This window comes from Linepithema humile, chromosome 4, assembly GCF_040581485.1.
Source record: "Linepithema humile isolate Giens D197 chromosome 4, Lhum_UNIL_v1.0, whole genome shotgun sequence".
Classification (NCBI taxonomy): Eukaryota; Metazoa; Arthropoda; class Insecta; order Hymenoptera; family Formicidae; genus Linepithema; species Linepithema humile.
Genome location: NC_090131.1, coordinates 9,234,340 through 9,252,977, shown reverse-complemented (window position 1 = coordinate 9,252,977; position 18,638 = coordinate 9,234,340). Strand labels below are relative to the sequence as shown.

The 18,638-nt window shown below is 35.4% G+C and overlaps 1 protein-coding gene across 13 annotated transcripts in view; it reads right to left on the bottom strand.

Annotated features, from left to right (window-relative positions):
• LOC105677893 (calpain-A-like) overlaps nt 1-18,638 on the bottom strand; it is a 69,762-nt gene that overhangs the window by 15,004 nt on the left and 36,120 nt on the right. For 8 of the 13 annotated variants that reach the window (XM_067353970.1, XM_012376776.2, XM_067353974.1 and 5 more), the window contains 6 exons: nt 5,614-5,864; nt 5,386-5,543; nt 4,720-4,937; nt 4,593-4,635; nt 2,772-2,816; nt 138-267 (listed from right to left, as the gene is read on the bottom strand). In XM_067353970.1, the coding sequence (XP_067210071.1) occupies nt 138-267; nt 2,772-2,816; nt 4,593-4,635; nt 4,720-4,937; nt 5,386-5,543; nt 5,614-5,864 (845 nt within the window). The remainder of the gene's footprint in view (nt 1-137; nt 268-2,771; nt 2,817-4,592; nt 4,636-4,719; nt 4,938-5,385; nt 5,544-5,613; nt 5,865-18,638) is intronic. The other 5 variants (XM_012376777.2, XM_012376778.2, XM_067353976.1 and 2 more) reach the window with 1 other exon arrangement.

Below are 18,638 nucleotides of genomic sequence, written 5' to 3'. Positions count from 1 at the left end.
ATTGTAACTTCGACATTTTAGTATTACAATCTTTAATGATCTAAAAAATGTTTCATTATCGTACAGTGCGTTCAATGCAAGACCCTGTATATTATAAATTATATCTGAATAAAAAATATCGACAATATTTTTTTTACCTTTCTTCATGGCAAAATCTAAAATATCTTTGAGTTCCATCCAGTCCACTTCCAAATCATCACCAGCAAGTTTCTTGAAGAATTCGCGGACCTTCTCGGTATTGCGATCCTGCTCAGGTTCCTCACGAACCTAAAAAATAAAATAAAGATAATAATATAAATAATAAATAATAAATAAAAATTATATATAAAATAACATAAAAATAAAATTAAAAATAGTATAAATCTTTCATATAAAAGATAAAACATAAAGGCAATTGTAATGTACAAAGAAACTACGCACGTTTCGTCGTCTCCAAATTGTCAGAAATTGACTCAATTTCATGTGTTATGGCATTACTGATTCCATTTGTACAGATGTTGAATGTATACAAAATTGAAAACAATCATCGAAATCAATATAATAAAAAATAAATATTTCTCTTAAGCATTAAAAATTTACGAAATATAATACAATATGACGCTAAAAAATGAACGTAATAAATATATTTCTTTTCTTTTAACATCATTTATTTCAGTTAGAACATGAATTTAGCCGTTTTAATCATGATATCTTGATGTTATCTTGAATAAAAAAATTTTAAATAAGGAAATGACGAAAATATAGAAAAAAATTATCTATTTTACCTATGCTTCAAAATCATTTAAAAAATCATGTTTTATACATATTTTTAAATCTTGAAATCACAAAGCAGTTCTAATATGAAGTATTAGTGCGGAATTAGTGCGGGAACCCACATGATAATCTGATAATAGCGATAGATGCTTGTGTTGGTGCACATACAAGGTATATCCTTTCAAAAATACGTAGCCAAACTTCAGGAATGGGTTCCTCATATGTAAAGAATAAAAATAGTTCATATATCATCATAGATCAAGAAATATTTGGTTTCTGAGTTTTTAAGGTTTGTCATTTATTAATTATGACAGTTCTTCACAGGAGATTATTTTACAGAAGATGTTCAAAATGTCCATTTCCTGCCTGAATACAGGCATCAGTTTGTCGTCTCATTGTCCCCAGAAGACGATCCCAAATTCCTGGCATGTTGCATATCGTCTAACAAATTATCATGATTTGATTGCGGAGAGTTTCCACATCATCCACCGGAGACGAATACATCAAAGATTTTAAATGACCCCACAGATAAAAATCCAATTAGTCAGGTGAGTGTGGAGGCCAAGCAATTGGTTCACCTCTATCTATCTATCCAGGAAACTTTTTATTCAGGTACCTGCGGGCAACTGAAATGTGCGTCAGCCTTAACTCAGAAACCAAGCATTTCTGGACCTATGTGAATATAAACTATTTTTATTCTCTACATATGACTCATTCTTAAAGTTTTGCCGTGTATTTTTGAAACACTCTGTATGTCAATATGAACTATAGCTTTCCACTCTCTTAAGGGGGTTATCGCAATTTTTCAACAATTTAAGAATATTTTGAAAAAATTACCATGTGTAAATAACATTATTATGTACATGTCAAAATTTCAGAGGACTCAGCTTCACCGAAATCGAGATATAAATTCTCAAAGTTGTGAGTTTTAATATTGAATCTTATGGAGGGATCGTTGTGAAAGGCATATTTTAAACAATAGCGTCGAAACAAAATTTAGGAAAATTTTTAAAAATTAATATGTTATTAAGGATTGTAGTCACTATACTATAGTTGAATTTCAGGAAGCTTAGCTTCACGGTTTCCAAAATATTGCGTTTTAAAGTTCAAAACACAGAAAATTAGACGTTACATGCTACCAAGACGTGGCAACGTTGCGACTGCTGGCCGACGAGACGTGAGATTTCCGCGGCAGAAAACATGTAGGAATTTTAAATAATCACGCATGAAGACATTTATTTATTTAATATAGACATAAGTATAGAGTAGATAAAAAAAAATTAAAAAATATATTATAAAATAATATAAAAATCTTAAAAATGATTAAAATATTTTAAAATACATACATATACAGATATATATACATTTTTTTTTTTTTTAAATATTTTAATTATTTTTTTAAGATCTTTATATTATTTTATATTTTTTTTATTTATATATAAATATAATATATACGTACGTAAACAACGTTTAATTAAAAATAAATCATCTTAATACATAAATCTTGCTTTGAAAAACTAAAAGTGAACAACTAAAAGTGCGTTGTTGCCGGATCACTATTTTCTTACGCAATTGATAGTGTGTGTATACACAGACGAAACACTAGCGCTCTTGCACAGACAGTCAGTTACAAAAACTAAGCTTCGGAAGAAGAGTGAGAAGTACGCATTGAAATATATACCATACTGGAAGGCGCACAGGCTATCCCCTCCATTCGACAAAACGGTCAGACAAGGCAGTGACTCGGTACCGGATTTCTCTTTCTATCTCATCTACTCTCGATAATAGTAACTGTGAACACGTGACCGAGACTGTTGGTTAGATAGAGAGATCCGGGTCCGAACAGCTATCTCCATCTGACCGGTCGAGAACAAAGACGTGCTTGTTCCAGTATGGTATATATTTCAATGGAAGTACGCAATGGGAACCAGGCGCGCGCAACTCGCGGCACTGTATTTTTGAGGCGCATTGTACCACCATAACCCCCTTAACATAAAACAAGCATGCGTTTTACTTACGCTATTTCCATTTTGCCTTTCCTTATCATCTGCAAAATTGCGTACCTAAAAGTCAAGCTTATATAAACATGCGAATCGTTACGTGTTCATAAGTGACCATCGCAAAGAGTATTCAAGTGACGCTGCAGTAGAACTTGTTAAGTATCAAACGGCACAACAAACGTTAATACTTTAAGCTGTGAGTTAAACGCAATTGCATAGCACTGATTAATTTTATCACTTGTGCGATTTAGCACAAAATTTGTTGAAAGCATTATCAATGGTTACGCGCTTTCAATATAAGTATGTATATTATACCTACATACCCACAAAGCTGTGTCATTACTGTGAATTATTAGCAGTTGGTTTCAAATTACATAAAATCATACATATATATACAGGGTGTCTCACCAAAAGTGGCCACCCCTTTTATCTTTTAAATGAAAAGAGATAGACTATAACAAATATATGTATATCAAATTAAATGGTTCAAACTGAACTCTATTGTGAGTATAATAGTTGCTTACAAAAGCTATTCGTGTTAACAAACGGAGAGGTATGCATAATTTTTTTATAATAATGTGGATATTTTGATGTAAGAAATGTTGTAGCGCTGTTTGAAAAGAATACAACGATGTATAATTTAATATAAATATTTTACATATTATATGAATTTTATCGGCTTGAAATATCGCGGGCGATGTCTATCTTTTCACTTTCGGCCCTGCGATATGGCCAACTTCATAATTAATTAATAATTAACAGCGCTACAATTTCAATTGACATACGTCAATTTCTAAGGCATGAGTCAGAAGTTGGTCATATCGCAGGGCCGAAAGTGAAAAGGTAGACGTCGCCCGCGATATTTCAAGCCGATAAAACTCGTATAATATGTAAAATATTTATATTAAATCATACATCGTTGTATTCTTTTCAAATAGCGCTACAACTTTTCTTACATCAAAATATCCACATTATAAAAAAATTATGCATACCTCTCCGTTCGTTAACACGAATAGCTTTTGTAAGCAACTATTATATTATGCTCACAATAGAGTTTAGTTTGAACCATTTAATTTGATATATATTTGTTATGGTTTATCTCTTTTAATTTTAAAGATAAAAGGGGATGGCCACTTTTGATGGGACACCGGGACATTGGTTTTAAAAAAAAGTATGCAGTTGCATGTTGCAAATTACATATTTTTTCTTGAAAGCAACTATGTGTTTTCTTTATACTAATTGATTCGTCTCATTATTTTGTGCATAAAAGTATTAAGGTAAGATTCCCGAAAATTGAATGTTTTACAAGATATTTTGTATTTTATGTCAAAATGCTGTAACTTTCAAGCCTCATAACTCGAAAAGTACTTAATGAAAAATAACTTCATTATAGTGTTTTGAAAAGCTTTTGACACCAGCTATTAGATTTTGGAATCAAAAATAGGGTGTTCTATTTAAAAAACAAAGTTGATCTCCATATGACCTTGGCATGTACACTCTAGGTTAAACCAATGTCATCATCGGATGTCCCCCTCCAAACCCGACAACTTTGGTCTAAATCATTTTTCTTGAAAATGTCTCTGAAAAGTTATTCACGCGAGGTTTTTAAAATGGGACACCCTGTATATATATAATCCAAAACAGCATTAACTTTACGCAATTACAATTTATTTTATTCCATACTGGAAAAATGGACGAACCATCTTCTATATGTATATGTCAATTATCGATATGTCATTATAACAGAACAGTTTATACTGCTTAGGATTAATCTATTATTGTGCACTTTCAATTTCCTTTCATTCATAATTCATAATTCCAAATATTCATAATTCTTACTCTGTCATCGACTTCACCGACACCAACATCTTCGTCATTCTCTCTGTAAACAAACGGAAATATATCAATAGAAAGTATTCAATTAGGATGAAACAAATATCACCGTATTATATATAGCACGACTTACTCCATATTGTTCTTGTTTTCAGAGAAAATTCTTAGCAAAAATTCACCTTCCTCGTTTGGATCAAAAGTACTTGGAACTATGCAGTATACACCTGGCGGTAATTTAAAGCGACACGTAACTTCCCTTAAGTTTATAAATGCTGGGGAACGTCCAACAGACGCATTGTACTTGAAGAAGTTAATGTCCAACGGTTTTGGCAATCTCTCCGGATACTCCAACTGTTAATTAAAAAAATTCGAAAGATAGATTTTATATAAAATATTTTCAGAAAGTTTTCGAAATTTTTAATTAAAAAATTTAAATATAAAATCATTATTTTGTAATACAATAATATTTGATAAAAATAATGCTTGATAAAAATTAAATACTTTTTTAAATTAAAAAATTTTAATGTCAAAATTTTAAGTATTACCATAAAAACTCTTAGAAATTAAGTTTGAAATAATTTGAATAATTTGTCAAATTTTTGTCTAGTGTTTTAAGTCTATCGGATTAAATTTAAAATTTCAATTAGAAATTCGAATTCAGCGTCTTAAAAACTTACGAATACCTACAGATACGTGTTTTGCGAAAATCTTACAGATGGAAAATATCTTTTTTAAAAAATAATGGATATCTTAATATATATGTTATTAATACATTAATATTTAAGTTAATTTCACATACGTGATATATTGCGAATCCAATAGTGAGACAATCGGCACCCATTCTTTTTTGTGCCCTTCTATTCTTCTGCATCAAAGCGACGATTACGGTACACTTGTCGTCATCGTCATCCGGATATTCCAGCGTGATACGATACTGCGGATTGTGCCAGAAGGTTTCTACACGAGATATGCGTTTAAGTTGAATACTTGGGTAAGAATTTGAGCGACCTTTATTTGTATATCTCACCTAAATAGTTTCTGCAACCACCCGCTGTTACTCCACGAACCCATTCTCCTTCGAACACGCTCATCTCCCAACGTTTCTTCCCAGCGCTAATATCATCTGTCGTCAGAGAGTCAGGATTCAAATTGCATATCTCAAGTTGAGTGAAATGGCGCGTGAAATCGTGAAACGACATCCAAAACTCGCCATCCACGTCAAATGTCAGGCCGAGCTCTTCTTTTTCATGATCAGGAATGAACCTCCATTCCGGTGATCTGTCGACGAACAACAAAAGAGTAAACTTGAATTATTAACACCAAAGGTTGTATTGTAGATTTAAAACTAATACATACTAATAAAGTACATATTGATTTAAACTAACGTTTAAATAAATTGCTTACATAATTTGTTTACGTAATATTTAATTATAAAAAAATATGATATTAGGAAATGGCGACAAATGGGACTAAAGAACTATGAAAAAAGTTGTACACTATTTTTATAAAGCTCTTCTATAAAACTCTTGTACATAAAGCTGTCGTATATATAATTAATTATATTATATACTATATTTTACATATACTATATATATTATAAAAAAATAAATACATAAATAAAAAAACAAAAAATAAAAATAAAAAAATAAAAATATTAAAAAAATAAAAATATTAAAAAACGCAAAAAAACTTGGCGCTGCTACAGTAAACTACATGTTAATTTTATTACTTTAAAGTGTAGAAAATAATGTGTGTCCCCCTCCAAACCCTACAACTTTTGTCTGAAACATTTTTCTCTAAACTCAACAGCGTTTGAAATATTCGCCTGGCTAGATTAAAATGAAACACCCTGTATATAGGACAGCTTTTTTTTTATTTAATATACATATACGACAATTTTTTTTGAAAGGTAAAACACTGTTTTGTTTTGATTGTAATAAAATTGACTGAAAATTATAAATATTGTTGGAATTAATTTAGGATACATAGAACCAGCGCTGCCATCCAGTCATCGGATCAAAAAAAGTGAAATAATGGCTGCTTTTTGACAGAAAAGATGACAAAAAGTAACTTTTCTGGCATTAAAATAGTAACCAAAAGCGACATTTTTAATCAAATTTTCAGAATAATCAAGTTTATTTAAGCAAAAAAATAACATTTACACTTATTTTCTCGGGTCCATCTTTAAATAGCCTAACATATAGCAAATTCTTTTCATTGCTTAGATTGTTGTTGAAAGTTTATAATAAGGAAAGAACAGGAATTTAAACGATATAATATAAGTACACCTCAGTTTTATTAAATAAAATTAATAGTTTATTTTATTAAATATAATGAAATAAAAGACTCAATGACCAAACAAAAGTTTAAACTTTTATTATCTAGATAAAAGTTTTAAGTTTTATTATCTAGATAAAACAAAAAAATAGACACATTCATCACATAATTAAAAAAATATAATATTTTTTATAATGCAACGAAAAAAACAAAAATATTCTTTGAATGAGCGAAAAATAATTGTAATTTTCGAAAGTCGCCTTTTTATATCTATCAAAATTTAACACATACATTAAATAATACGCAGAATTAATACAAGGCTAGTGTTTGCGTTTAATAATAAGATTCTTTATTTTATTTCTATTAATTTTTTGTGTGAAAATTGAGTTGCGTAGTCAGTAGTTCCGGCTGCGATTTAGTAAGAGAAGAGGCCGAGGCGCGGCGCTCAGCCAGAGTTCCAAGCGAGGCTTGTAAATGAAAGGATGCATTTTGTGTGCAATAAAGACTTGTTATATAAACGTGTGGATTCATTAATCGTAAATAAACAGAGTGCGAAAGAAACTCCGGACGTACTCGCAAACATGGTCCTTTGAGCCGGATCAATTGTAAATTGATTGGAACACATACGGAAGATCGGCGTGGCAACGACAACGGTCGGAATACGAGATCTCATAAGCAACCTGTGGATATCCTGTAAGCATCACGCGGGTGTCTATAAGAAGAGAGTGATTGTCCAATACAAAGGAAATCACATACATTAGGCCGCAAGGCAGCGGTAGAATCTTAGCGAAGATTCTATATTACAAAGTCGAAAATACATTCCTGCAAGGCGGACGAGTCCATTTCACCAGCGAGGCAGGCGAGTCCATTCCTGCATACATGAAGACCGAGGGTTCTCAACACGGGAAATCGAACCAAAGAAGGATTCTCATCGAGAAGAATGTAGCAAAACGAAACAAGAGTAATCGAAAGCGTTAAGTCACTAATAGTCACACTGTTTAAGATAAGTAAAAGCGAAATTCAGTAAATTGTTTAAGCGTGAATAATAATCATTAACGTATAACCATGGCATCTTCAGTCGAAGAATGTTTAGCTAAATTGAAACAAAGAAAAAGAATATTAAAAGCTAGTTTAACGCGATCTGAAAATTTCTTTAAAGATATTAATTCGAGTGACGTTGACATTGACGAGATTGAATTAAGAATAAGCAAAGCAGAGGAGACATGGAAATCACTATCAGAAGTCCAAATGGAAATAGGTCTTTTAGATGATAATGCAAGCGATGACGAGTTAGACAAAGAGTTAGAAGGTTATGAAAACAAATTTCTTCACTTAAAATTAATTGCTACAAAATTAATAAAGAGTCACATAGGAGTAGCTATAAGTGAGGACAGGTTAGACCAAGTAGGTCAAGGAGTATCAGATAACTCGCAGAGAAATACACGTAACAACAATAATAATTTTGTTAGGTTGCCCAAAATAGAGTTGCCTACCTTTTCTGGTCTATACAAAGATTGGTATGCTTTTTTTGATGTGTTTAATTCATTGATACATTCAAACGGTTTGTTAAATGACGTACAAAGATTTCATTATCTAAAGTCGGCATTAAAAGGCGAGGCCGCAGAAACTATATCTTCGTTAGAAATTTCGGGCTTAAATTACGAGAATGCTTGGACTAGATTGCAAGAAAGATATGACAATCAAAGATTAATTATTCAAACGCACATTAAGGCAATATTTGATTTACCTATCGTAAGAAAGGAAAATGGTACGGCTATCAGGCAAGTTCTAGATGGTGTATTAAAACATACTCGAGCTTTACAGGCATTGAAGAGACCCACTCAACAATGAAACAATTTGCTTATTCATATAGTAATCGGCAAGCTAGATATCTTATCAATAAAGGAATGGGAAAATACGTTAGAGCCTACGCTAATGCTGAGTTTCCAGGAATTAATATCATTTTTGAATAAAAGATGTCAAACGTTGGAAGCGATCGCAAATCGAAGTCAACAAAATCAAGTAAGTACAAGCTCACGTATCACTGGTCACAATAAGATCACAGCCGCACATACTACTACGAGTAACGTGAGATGTTCTTATTATAAAGATAATCATCAGATTTATCGATGTAAAGCCTTTCAGGTTCTATCCGTGGCAGAACGTACTAATTATGTAAAGTCAAAAGGGTTGTGTCTAAATTGTCTGCGATATAATCATATGGCAAAGGATTGTGTAGCGAGTAGCTGCAAAATATGCAATAAAAAACACAATTCTTTATTACATTTGAAAAATGATGAGGATAAAGAGAACAAAGAAAAACAGTTGAAACAAAGGTCAGAGCAAGATGCGAGTAAAGATAAAGATAAATTAGATAGTGTTTCATGCAATCATACTAAATTGGAAGAAATCAGTAAATTAAAGCAAGTGTTGCTCTCTACCGCTGTAATAAAAATAAGGGATAAAGACGGTCAATTCATTGAAGCAAGAGCGTTGTTAGACAACGGATCTCAGTCAAATTTCGTTGCAGAAAAATTCGTAAACAAACTAGGAATACGCGGTAGCAAAACTCAAATAAAAATTAATGGGATCAATCAGCAAGTTTCTAGTGCATTAAAAATTGTTGATTTAAATATATCTTCTAGATTTGACTCTGTTAGTACGGATCTAAAATGCGTAGTTTTACCATGCCTCACACAGAATTTACCGACTATTAAAATAGATAGATCTGCAATAGATATACCTAACAATATCAGATTAGCTGATCCAGAATTTTATGTATCAAGGGAAATAGATTTGTTGATAGGCGCGGAAAAGTTCTGGGACCTCATCTGTGTAGGGCAGATAAAACTCGGTAAAACCAAACCCACGTTGCAAAAATCCACGCTTGGTTGGATAATATCAGGAGTCATTGACGTACACAATGACAAAGGTCTGCAAACGGCTTGCAATTTCAGTACAGAAGAAGATTTGTATAATGCGGTAAATAAATTTTGGCAAGTAGAAGATTGTATAAGTCAAGAAAATCTAAATGACGAAGACAAATATGTGGAAGAACATTTCAAGAATAGCTATGATAAGAACGCAGAAGGTAGATTTATAGTAAAGTTACCCGTGAATGAAAAGGTGGTAGATCAATTAGGAGAATCGGAAGATATAGCGATGAAAAGACTTAAGATGTTAGAAAGAAAATTTACAAAAGCTCCTAATCTTAAATCAGAATACGTTAATTTCATGAAAGAATATATCGAGTTAGGACATATGAGAGTAGTTAAAGAACCTGCATTAAATGCAAAGAGAATTTTTCTTCTTCATCAAGCAGTAGTAAGAGAGGATGCTTCAACAACAAAAACGCGGGTAGTGTTTGATGCGTCTAGCAAAGATTCCAAAGGTTTGTCTTTAAATGATGCATTATACAAAGGTCCAATAATTCAATCCGATTTATTTTCAATAATTATGAGATTCAGGTGTTTCAAGTACGTGATATGTGCAGATATAAAAAAGATGTATAGGCAAATCTTAGTTCATAAAGATCACACACCTTTACAGACGATTCTTTGGTGGGAACATCCTAGCATGCAAGTGCAACAATTCGAGTTACTCACGGTGACATATGGAACAAAACCTGCTTCGTTCTTAGCGATAAAATGTTTGCATCAGTTAGTTGAACTAGAGAAAGAAAACTTTCCTCTAGCCTCAAAATCCATTCTTACAGATTTCTATATGGACGATTTGTTAACGGGTTCCGATACGGTGCAAGGGGTTGTAAATTTAAAAAATCAGATAACTGAATTGCTATCACGCGGAGGGTTTAAATTACACAAATGGAAGTCTAATATAATAGCTAGTTTAGAGCTAGAGAAAGTCGAAAGCAAATCGTTAGATTTAAGTAAGGAACAAGAGTCAAAATTATTAGGTATTCTATGGAATCCGGACAAGGATGTACTATATTACAAAAGTCCGTTGGCAAAGTTAGAAAATAAAGTAACGAAAAGAATTATGTTATCTGAAGTGTCTAAGCTATTTGACCCTCTAGGCTTAGTTGGTCCAGTTATAACCGCAGCAAAGATTTTAATACAATCTTTGTGGGCGTGCAATATAGGATGGGACGAGTCTGTACCGATGAGGATTCATAAATCTTGCAAAATAAAATCTCAATTGTATCTATTAGAGTATATAGAGGTTCCCAGATTAATAATTTCAAAGGAAAGTATTTCTGAAATACAATTACATGGCTTTTGTAATGCAAGCGAACAAGCTTACGGTGCTTGTATATATCTAAAGGATAATGAAAGAATCGCTGCTTTACTTTGTTCTAAATCCCGAGTAGCCCCGTTAAAGGCATTATCACTGCCACGGTTAGAATTGTGTGGAGCTGTTCTCTTGATAAGGCTGATGAATAAAGTAGTGACCAGTTTAAACATGAGAGTGTACAAGCGCTATTATTAGACTGATTCTAAAATAGTTTTAGCCTGGTTAAGTTCGCCTGCTAAAAGGTGGAAGACATTTGTCGCTAACAGGATTAGTGAAATACAAGATAGCTCGACATCTTCTGAGTGGCATCACGTGAAATCAAAAGAAAATCCCGCTGATTTAATTTCTCGAGAAGTTACTCCTGAACAATTGAAAGATTCGGATCTTTGGTAGAAAGGTCCTAAATGGTTGGATTTAAACGAAAATGAATGGCCATTAGAAGATGTAGAGTTATTAACGGAAGCTTTACCTGAAAGGCGTGCAGAAATAACGGTTGCGGCTGTCGCATTACAAGAACCGATTATAAATTACAATAGATATTCCTCGCTAAGCAAGTTATTACGAATTATTGTTTATATACTAAGGTTTTTTCATAATGCAAGATGTGATAAAGAAAATCAGAAAAAAGGCTGTGTATCCGCTTTAGAAATAAAAGAAGCTCAACTTTTAGTAAAGCTCAAGTTTTAGTAAAAATGGTTCAAAACGAAGAATTCAAAAATGAAATAAGACTGTTAAGGCGTAAAGAAAATGTTCCTAAAGCGTCCAGATTAATCAGTTTAAATCCGTATTTAGATAAGAACGATATTATAAGAGTAGGAGGAAGATTGGAAAATTCACGACTGCCTGAAGAAGCCCGACATCCCATTATTTTGCCGTCTTCTCATTTTGTTACTAAATTAATTATAAAGGATAAGCATGAAAGATCATTTCATGCAGGTGTTCAGGCAACGCTGGCTTTCGTAAGAGAAGAATTTTGGCCTATAGCTGGAAGAAGCGGAATCAAAGGAATTATAAGAAAGTGCGTGAAATGTGTTAAAGCATCTCCTGTGTCTAGTCAGCAAATCATGGGACAATTGCCGACTTGTAGGGTCAATCCAGTCAGACCTTTCTATAATACTGGTGTAGATTATTGCGGTCCTTTCCTAGTACGGGATAGAGTATGACGAAACAGCAAACAGTATAAAACATATGTTGCTGTATTCGTATGTATGGTTACAAAGGCCGTGCATTTGGAGTTAGTAGAAGACATGACTTCTGAGGCTTTCATTGGAGCGTTGAAAAGATTTATTTCTAGAAGAGGAAAGATAGTAAACATGTATTCTGACAATGGGAAAAATTTCCAAGGCGCAGATAATGAACTGCAGTGTTTATTTGAAGACACGAAATTTCATAAGAATCTTCAACACGCAGCTTCGGAAGAGCGTTTAACCTGGCATTTTATACCTCCGAGAGCTCCTCACTTTGGAGGATTGTGGGAAGCAGCTGTGCGATCCATGAAAAAATGCTTGAAAGGTGCTGTTGGAAATGCATCGCTTACGTTAATGGAGATGACGACAGTTCTATCTCAAGTAGAAGCAGTTTTGAATTCAAGGCCGTTAACACCTTTATCCGATGATCCAATGGATCTAAACGTATTGACTCCAGCTCATTTCTTGATAGGAGATTCGTTGACGTCCTATCCGGAACCTGATCTTCAGGAGGTACCTCTGAACAGACTTTCTCGTTGGCAACTCGTAGAACACTTGAAGCAACATTTCTGGTCTAGGTGGTCCAAAGAATATTTAACTATTTGTCAAGGCAGAATCAAATGGAAGACAGAGAAGCGAGTTATATTTCATATTGGACAGTTAGTGCTGTTAAAGGAAGATGGGACTATGCCATTAAAATGGGTGCTTGCGAAAATTGTTGACGTTTATCATGGTCAGGATGATGTAATAAGAACTGTAACTGTGCGTACCAGTAAGGGTATTTATAAGAGGTCTATTGTAAAGGTTTGTCCTCTACCTCCAGAAGATTGTGAAATCGACAAGACTGGTTAATTTGATACTTTATACTTTATTTTTTTTTTAATTTCTCGCCGTACATTAAAATAGTGTTAAGTTGAAAATATGAATATTTCTCAAGGCGGGCGGCATGTTTGCGTTTAATAATAAGATTCTTTATTTTATTTCTATTAATTTTTTGTGTGAAAATTGAGTTGCGTAGTCAGTAGTTCCGGCTGCGATTTAGTAAGAGAAGAAGCCGAGGCGCGGCGCTCAGCCAGAGTTCCAAGCGAGGTTTGTAAATGAAAGGATGCATTTTGTGTGCAATAAAGACTTGCTATATAAACGTGTGGATTCATTAATCGTAAATAAACAGAGTGCGAAAGAAACTCCGGACGCACTTGCAAACAGCTAGTATATATAAGAAAAGCACAACGGCAAAAGAATAAAATTACAGATAGTCTAATTAAATCTCAATATCCAGTTTTTTAAATTTTTCTTTGGTTCTTTATTAATATTATCTAAAATGTTATTCTTTCTCTTATCTACAACTTTTTCTTTATCTCTAACTTGCTTTCGTTGTTCTTGCGTTTTCCCGCGAAGCTTTGAAACCTGTCAGCATTGCTTCAGCGAGGACTATTTCTTCTATATTTTTATTTTCTACTCCTTTCTTCAATTTCTCGCTGGCCTCTTTCAGCAATTTGTCAGCTTGCTTAGCTTTTGAATCTTCAAGCAGCCGCAGCTCCACTAGCTTTTTTTCTTTTGCTTGAAGCTTTGTTTTATTTAATTCTATTTCTTCTAATCTCTTCTTTTCTTTTTCTTTTCTTATCTCTTCCTTTACTCTTGTTTGGCATTTATGTTCCTTCGTTTTTCTTTTTTTTTTCCAAGTATTCGTCATATTTCTGATGCGCTATTCTAGCCAAATTTAAAAATTCTTTGGTGATGGAGACTGTATGGGGTAAGTTGTTGTACTTCTTCAAAGCATATTTTACGATCATATATGAATTCAGCGTTTTCTCGGACATGGAGGCTCTGTTGTCTGTAAGAATGAGAGCAGATGTGGAGAATCCCCGCTCTACATTGGCATTTTCATGTGAAAGGTTCAAGAGAGCTTTCACGACTTGTGACACAACAGGATATTTTATACCACCAAAACTGTTTTTTAGTGCAAAAAAAGGGTTCCAATATACATCAATTCGAATATTATAAGTATATATTGTGACGTGACATTTTGCTGTCCATCACAAAAGCGAGTAAGCCCAGTCGAGGAGGAAAAATTTGAGGTCGTGAACCCCACCGCGGAGGGGGGGGGGGAGGGGGAGGCGACGACCTCTCCTTCTTACTTTGTGTATACTTTAGAGATTTCGCGGATCGAAGTGAGTGGCTAAAAACAAATATTTTGTAAATGATGAGGAGCAGCCTTCGTGGGATCTGCGAGGGACTCAACAGACAGGACGACGGAGGCCCGGACGTCGAGTGGACATAAGGTCACGTAAGAATATTCCATCCTATTCAATAAGGTCACAAAGAAAATGTCGCTACCGAGAACAACGTTTCAGACTCGAAACGGATCAAGGCCAGTGGACGCACCGAGAGGATTGACGCCCGAAGGGAAAGAGAGCTCTCGCACTCCCGGGGTGGAGTACCACAATAAACAGAGCTGCCGTAACAAGCCGGAAGAAGAGAAGAATCAGGTCGGAACCTGGCCAGTTCACGGCCGATTCAAAAGATGGTCCGGATCCGGAAAGGAAAAGGCCGCGAAGGACGTTAGAGACAGCTGCCACAAATAAGACCGGGATCACCATGGAAAAGTGCCACAGAAAGCCGAAAGATCGAGAAGCGTCAGGAAGGATCGAGTAACAATTCATCGATACCGCAAGATCTACGTGCACAATACGATGTGCGGATTGTCACCGATGTTTGGCGAGCCTCACTGTCGTCACTGTTCGGCGAATCGGCGACCTGAGCGGACAGCGAGGACCACTACGGGCGTATCCTGTATTGTAAGGCCACCACTTCGACATCGCGGTAAGAGCGGTATCAGCGGGCGGCCCGAGCCTCGCGAAAATGAGATTTTGTGTGATTCACTTAAGAAATACCTTCCGTATCGAGCCTTCGGGCGTCACGTTTGTGAAATTAGAATTTGGCCGGGCCCCGCTGACTACCGTTATCTAAAGTACGATTCCGCTACGCTCTTCCCCTCGGAGCTGCCGAGCCGACAGTCGCTATTTCGCGTTTTGTTCGTCTCTATATTATCTTCGCGTCTATAATTGTTTTTGCGTACTGCCTAATTGTTGCTGCCGATAATGATGTCGCGTCTCTTATCGCTTTACTCTTATTCGCGTCTATGATTGTTTGCTGCGTACCGCATATCTGTTTTCTGCTCAGATAATTATGTCGCGTCTCCTATCGTTATACTCATTTAGATCTTGCCCCGGCCTTCTGTCGAGAGAGTTAATTGTGTACTTTTGTTAACGATAAGAGAGAGAGAGAGAGAGAGAAAGTGAGTGAGAGAGAGAAAGTGAGTGAGTGAGTGAGTGAGTGAGTGAGTGAGCGAGCGAGTGAGCGAGTGAGCGAGTGAGTGAGAGAGAGTGAGAGAGAGTGAGAGGGAGAGAGAGGGAGAGAGAGGGAGAGAGAGAGAGAGGGAGAGAGAGAGAGAGAGAGAGAGAGAGAGAGAGAGAGAGAGAGAGAGAGAGAGAGAGAGAGAGAGAGAGAGAGAGAGAGAGAGAGAGAGAGAGAGAGAGAGAGAGAGAGAGAGAGAGAGAGAGAGAGAGAGAGAGAGAGAGAGAGAGAGAGAGAGAGAGAGAGAGAGAGAGAGAGAGAGAGAGAGAGAGAGAGAGAGAGAGAGAGAGAGAGAGAGAGAGAGAGAGAGAGAGAGAGAGAGAGAGAGAGAGAGAGAGAGAGAGAGAGAGAGAGAGAGAGAGAGAGAGAGAGAGAGAGAGAGAGAGAGAGAGAGAGAGAGAGAGAGAGAGAGAGAGAGAGAGAGAGAGAGAGAGAGAGAGAGAGAGAGAGAGAGAGAGAGAGAGAGAGAGAGAGAGAGAGAGAGAGAGAGAGAGAGAGAGAGAGAGAGAGAGAGAGAGAGAGAGAGAGAGAGAGAGAGAGAGAGAGAGAGAGAGAGAGAGAGAGAGAGAGAGAGAGAGAGAGAGAGAGAGAGAGAGAGAGAGAGAGAGAGAGAGAGAGAGAGACGTGTAAATGTAGAATGAGTCATAACGACCGTAACCAATGATTACCGCAAGATTAGAACGCATATTGTATACCGAGTGAGAATCGAGTACGCGACTTCCGCGAACCGAACATCTGTAAAATAATAAATTCATCGGTACGAATTGTATATTCGCAATGCGGATCCTTTCAGGGCACACCACATCCTGTGCTACCCTATTAATAATACCATTATACAAATATATGTTACTTGTTATATTATCTGATGTGTTTTCTTTTAGAGCCTTATTTTGGACTCCTCTCTTCAGGTCTGTTAGAATCTCTAAAGAATTCCGCCTCTCTGCCATTTAGTGTGAGCGGGCTAGTCGAGCTTATCGCCGTTGCTCTTTATTATTTATATGTGTGTTCTGGCGTGTTCATTTGTGCGGCGCGTAAACCCGCGCCTGGCGCCCAATTTTTTCTATTGTCGCGTGATTATTAGTGAATAACGAGAGCAACGATGTTTTGCACGCCTCCCGGATTTTGTGCAATTATCGAGACGGGGAAAGTCGTCGCAATATTTGTCTCAGGATGCTTTTCTCCCTGTAAGAGTTTCCATTCGTCTATCAAAATATCTGTTTGTACTTCGAACGGTAATGCCTTCGCCGCTTCACAATTGCAGAAATGGAATAAAATTTCTGACGTTCAAAAGGATGCAGACACTTGACACTCCATAATATATTGTCCTTAAACTGAAGCGATGACTTTTTCAGCATGTGTTGACAGGCAAATACGTAATGATTCCTTGCTTTCTCGAGGAATTGAGTTTTCGCAATAGAATCACTGCAACGATCAAGTTCATCAAATATAGTCTTATCAATGACAACTTTGTCGGGTTGTAGCAGATTGCTCCCATTGAATACTTCGTCGTAGGCAAGATTAGTATTCTTGCATGATCTTCCGATTAAAATGTTAATTAAATTTTTCAGCTCAGGATAAAGTAAATATATTAAAGGCTTCTCTCTTTGGAAAACGCTTGTAACAGCAATAAAAATTTTTGCAGACAAAACCACAAACATAACTTCTGCCTTCATGGTTGATCTTTTGAGGAGGTTTACAATCCGGCGATATGCTAAAGATTCCATTAGAGTTTTGTCTTTCTTTTCTTTTAAGATATATTCAAAAAAATAATACTTTGTAGCTTCCCACAGCAAAAGTACCTTTTTTCCAGCATTTTCTATGGTAAGCCAACGTTGAGGAACGTGTCTGAGAAAGTGATAAACAGAAAGACAGATCGTGCTTCTCTAACACGACACAAAAGTCTTCCCATCTTCCAGGCCAACCGTTGAAAAAATCGTGCAAAAATACAACAAATCTGAAGCATTCTCACCAAGTTTTTTCATACTTTTGCGGAAAGCATTGTGAGTGGTGTGTATATTGCAAGTTCCAATATTAATCAAACTTTTTTTTCTTGATTTTAAAAGTTCCTGATCCATCTTGAGAACAGCTTTGTTAACGTTAGGATCATCGCTATCGAGCATTAATAAATTGGAGGAGGAAAGGTTAGCATTACACATAACTTCGTTCAACTTTTTTACAAGATCGTCAGCCCTGGCTTTTCCCATAAAAAACGTCTCTAAATGCTGAGTAACAACATAATTCGCGAATTCACACCAATAGCGAACAGCTGTGTGAAGTTCTTTCCTGCCAGCTGTATTAGTAGTTTCATCATAGAGCAACGTAAAATACGAGTCTCCAATTTCCTTCTTCTGTTCATTCTTGAAATATGGAGCTAAAGCTTCAGTGATTAAATAAGTAATCTTTGTTCGTCCAAGGGAGAAGTTCTGAAGTATGACTCATTTTACACGATAGTGATTTTTTAGTGACTTGTCAAAAAAAGGTGACAAAAAGTGATTTAAGTGACTGGATGGCAACGTTGCATAGAACAGAAATATTAAACTTTGAGATATTTAATTTTATTTATTTTAGACAAATCATACACTAATGTCTCGAAACAGGTGCTTTTTTGACTGAATGTATGGTAAAATTAATTTATACAATCATACCAATCATCACTATGTCTTATAGGACAATTGCTCAGAGACTTTAGTGTATGATTTGTCTAAAATACATAAAATTAAATATCAAAGTTTAATATTGTAGAGATGTAGTTTATTAAGAAGAAAAGGTTATAATAATGGTTGTAACTCTCGTACTCTTTTGCAGTCTACAGCTCTGGACAGACTGAACTCTTGCGCTTTCGAGTCTTAGGCTTTTATACTAAAATCACACGCATACACACATTCATTCCTCTTTTCGGCAATTCTCAATCATACCGCACTCATGCCGACAATCACGCCGCGCGCTTCTTTCATACGCCGAACGCTTCGGTTATCCG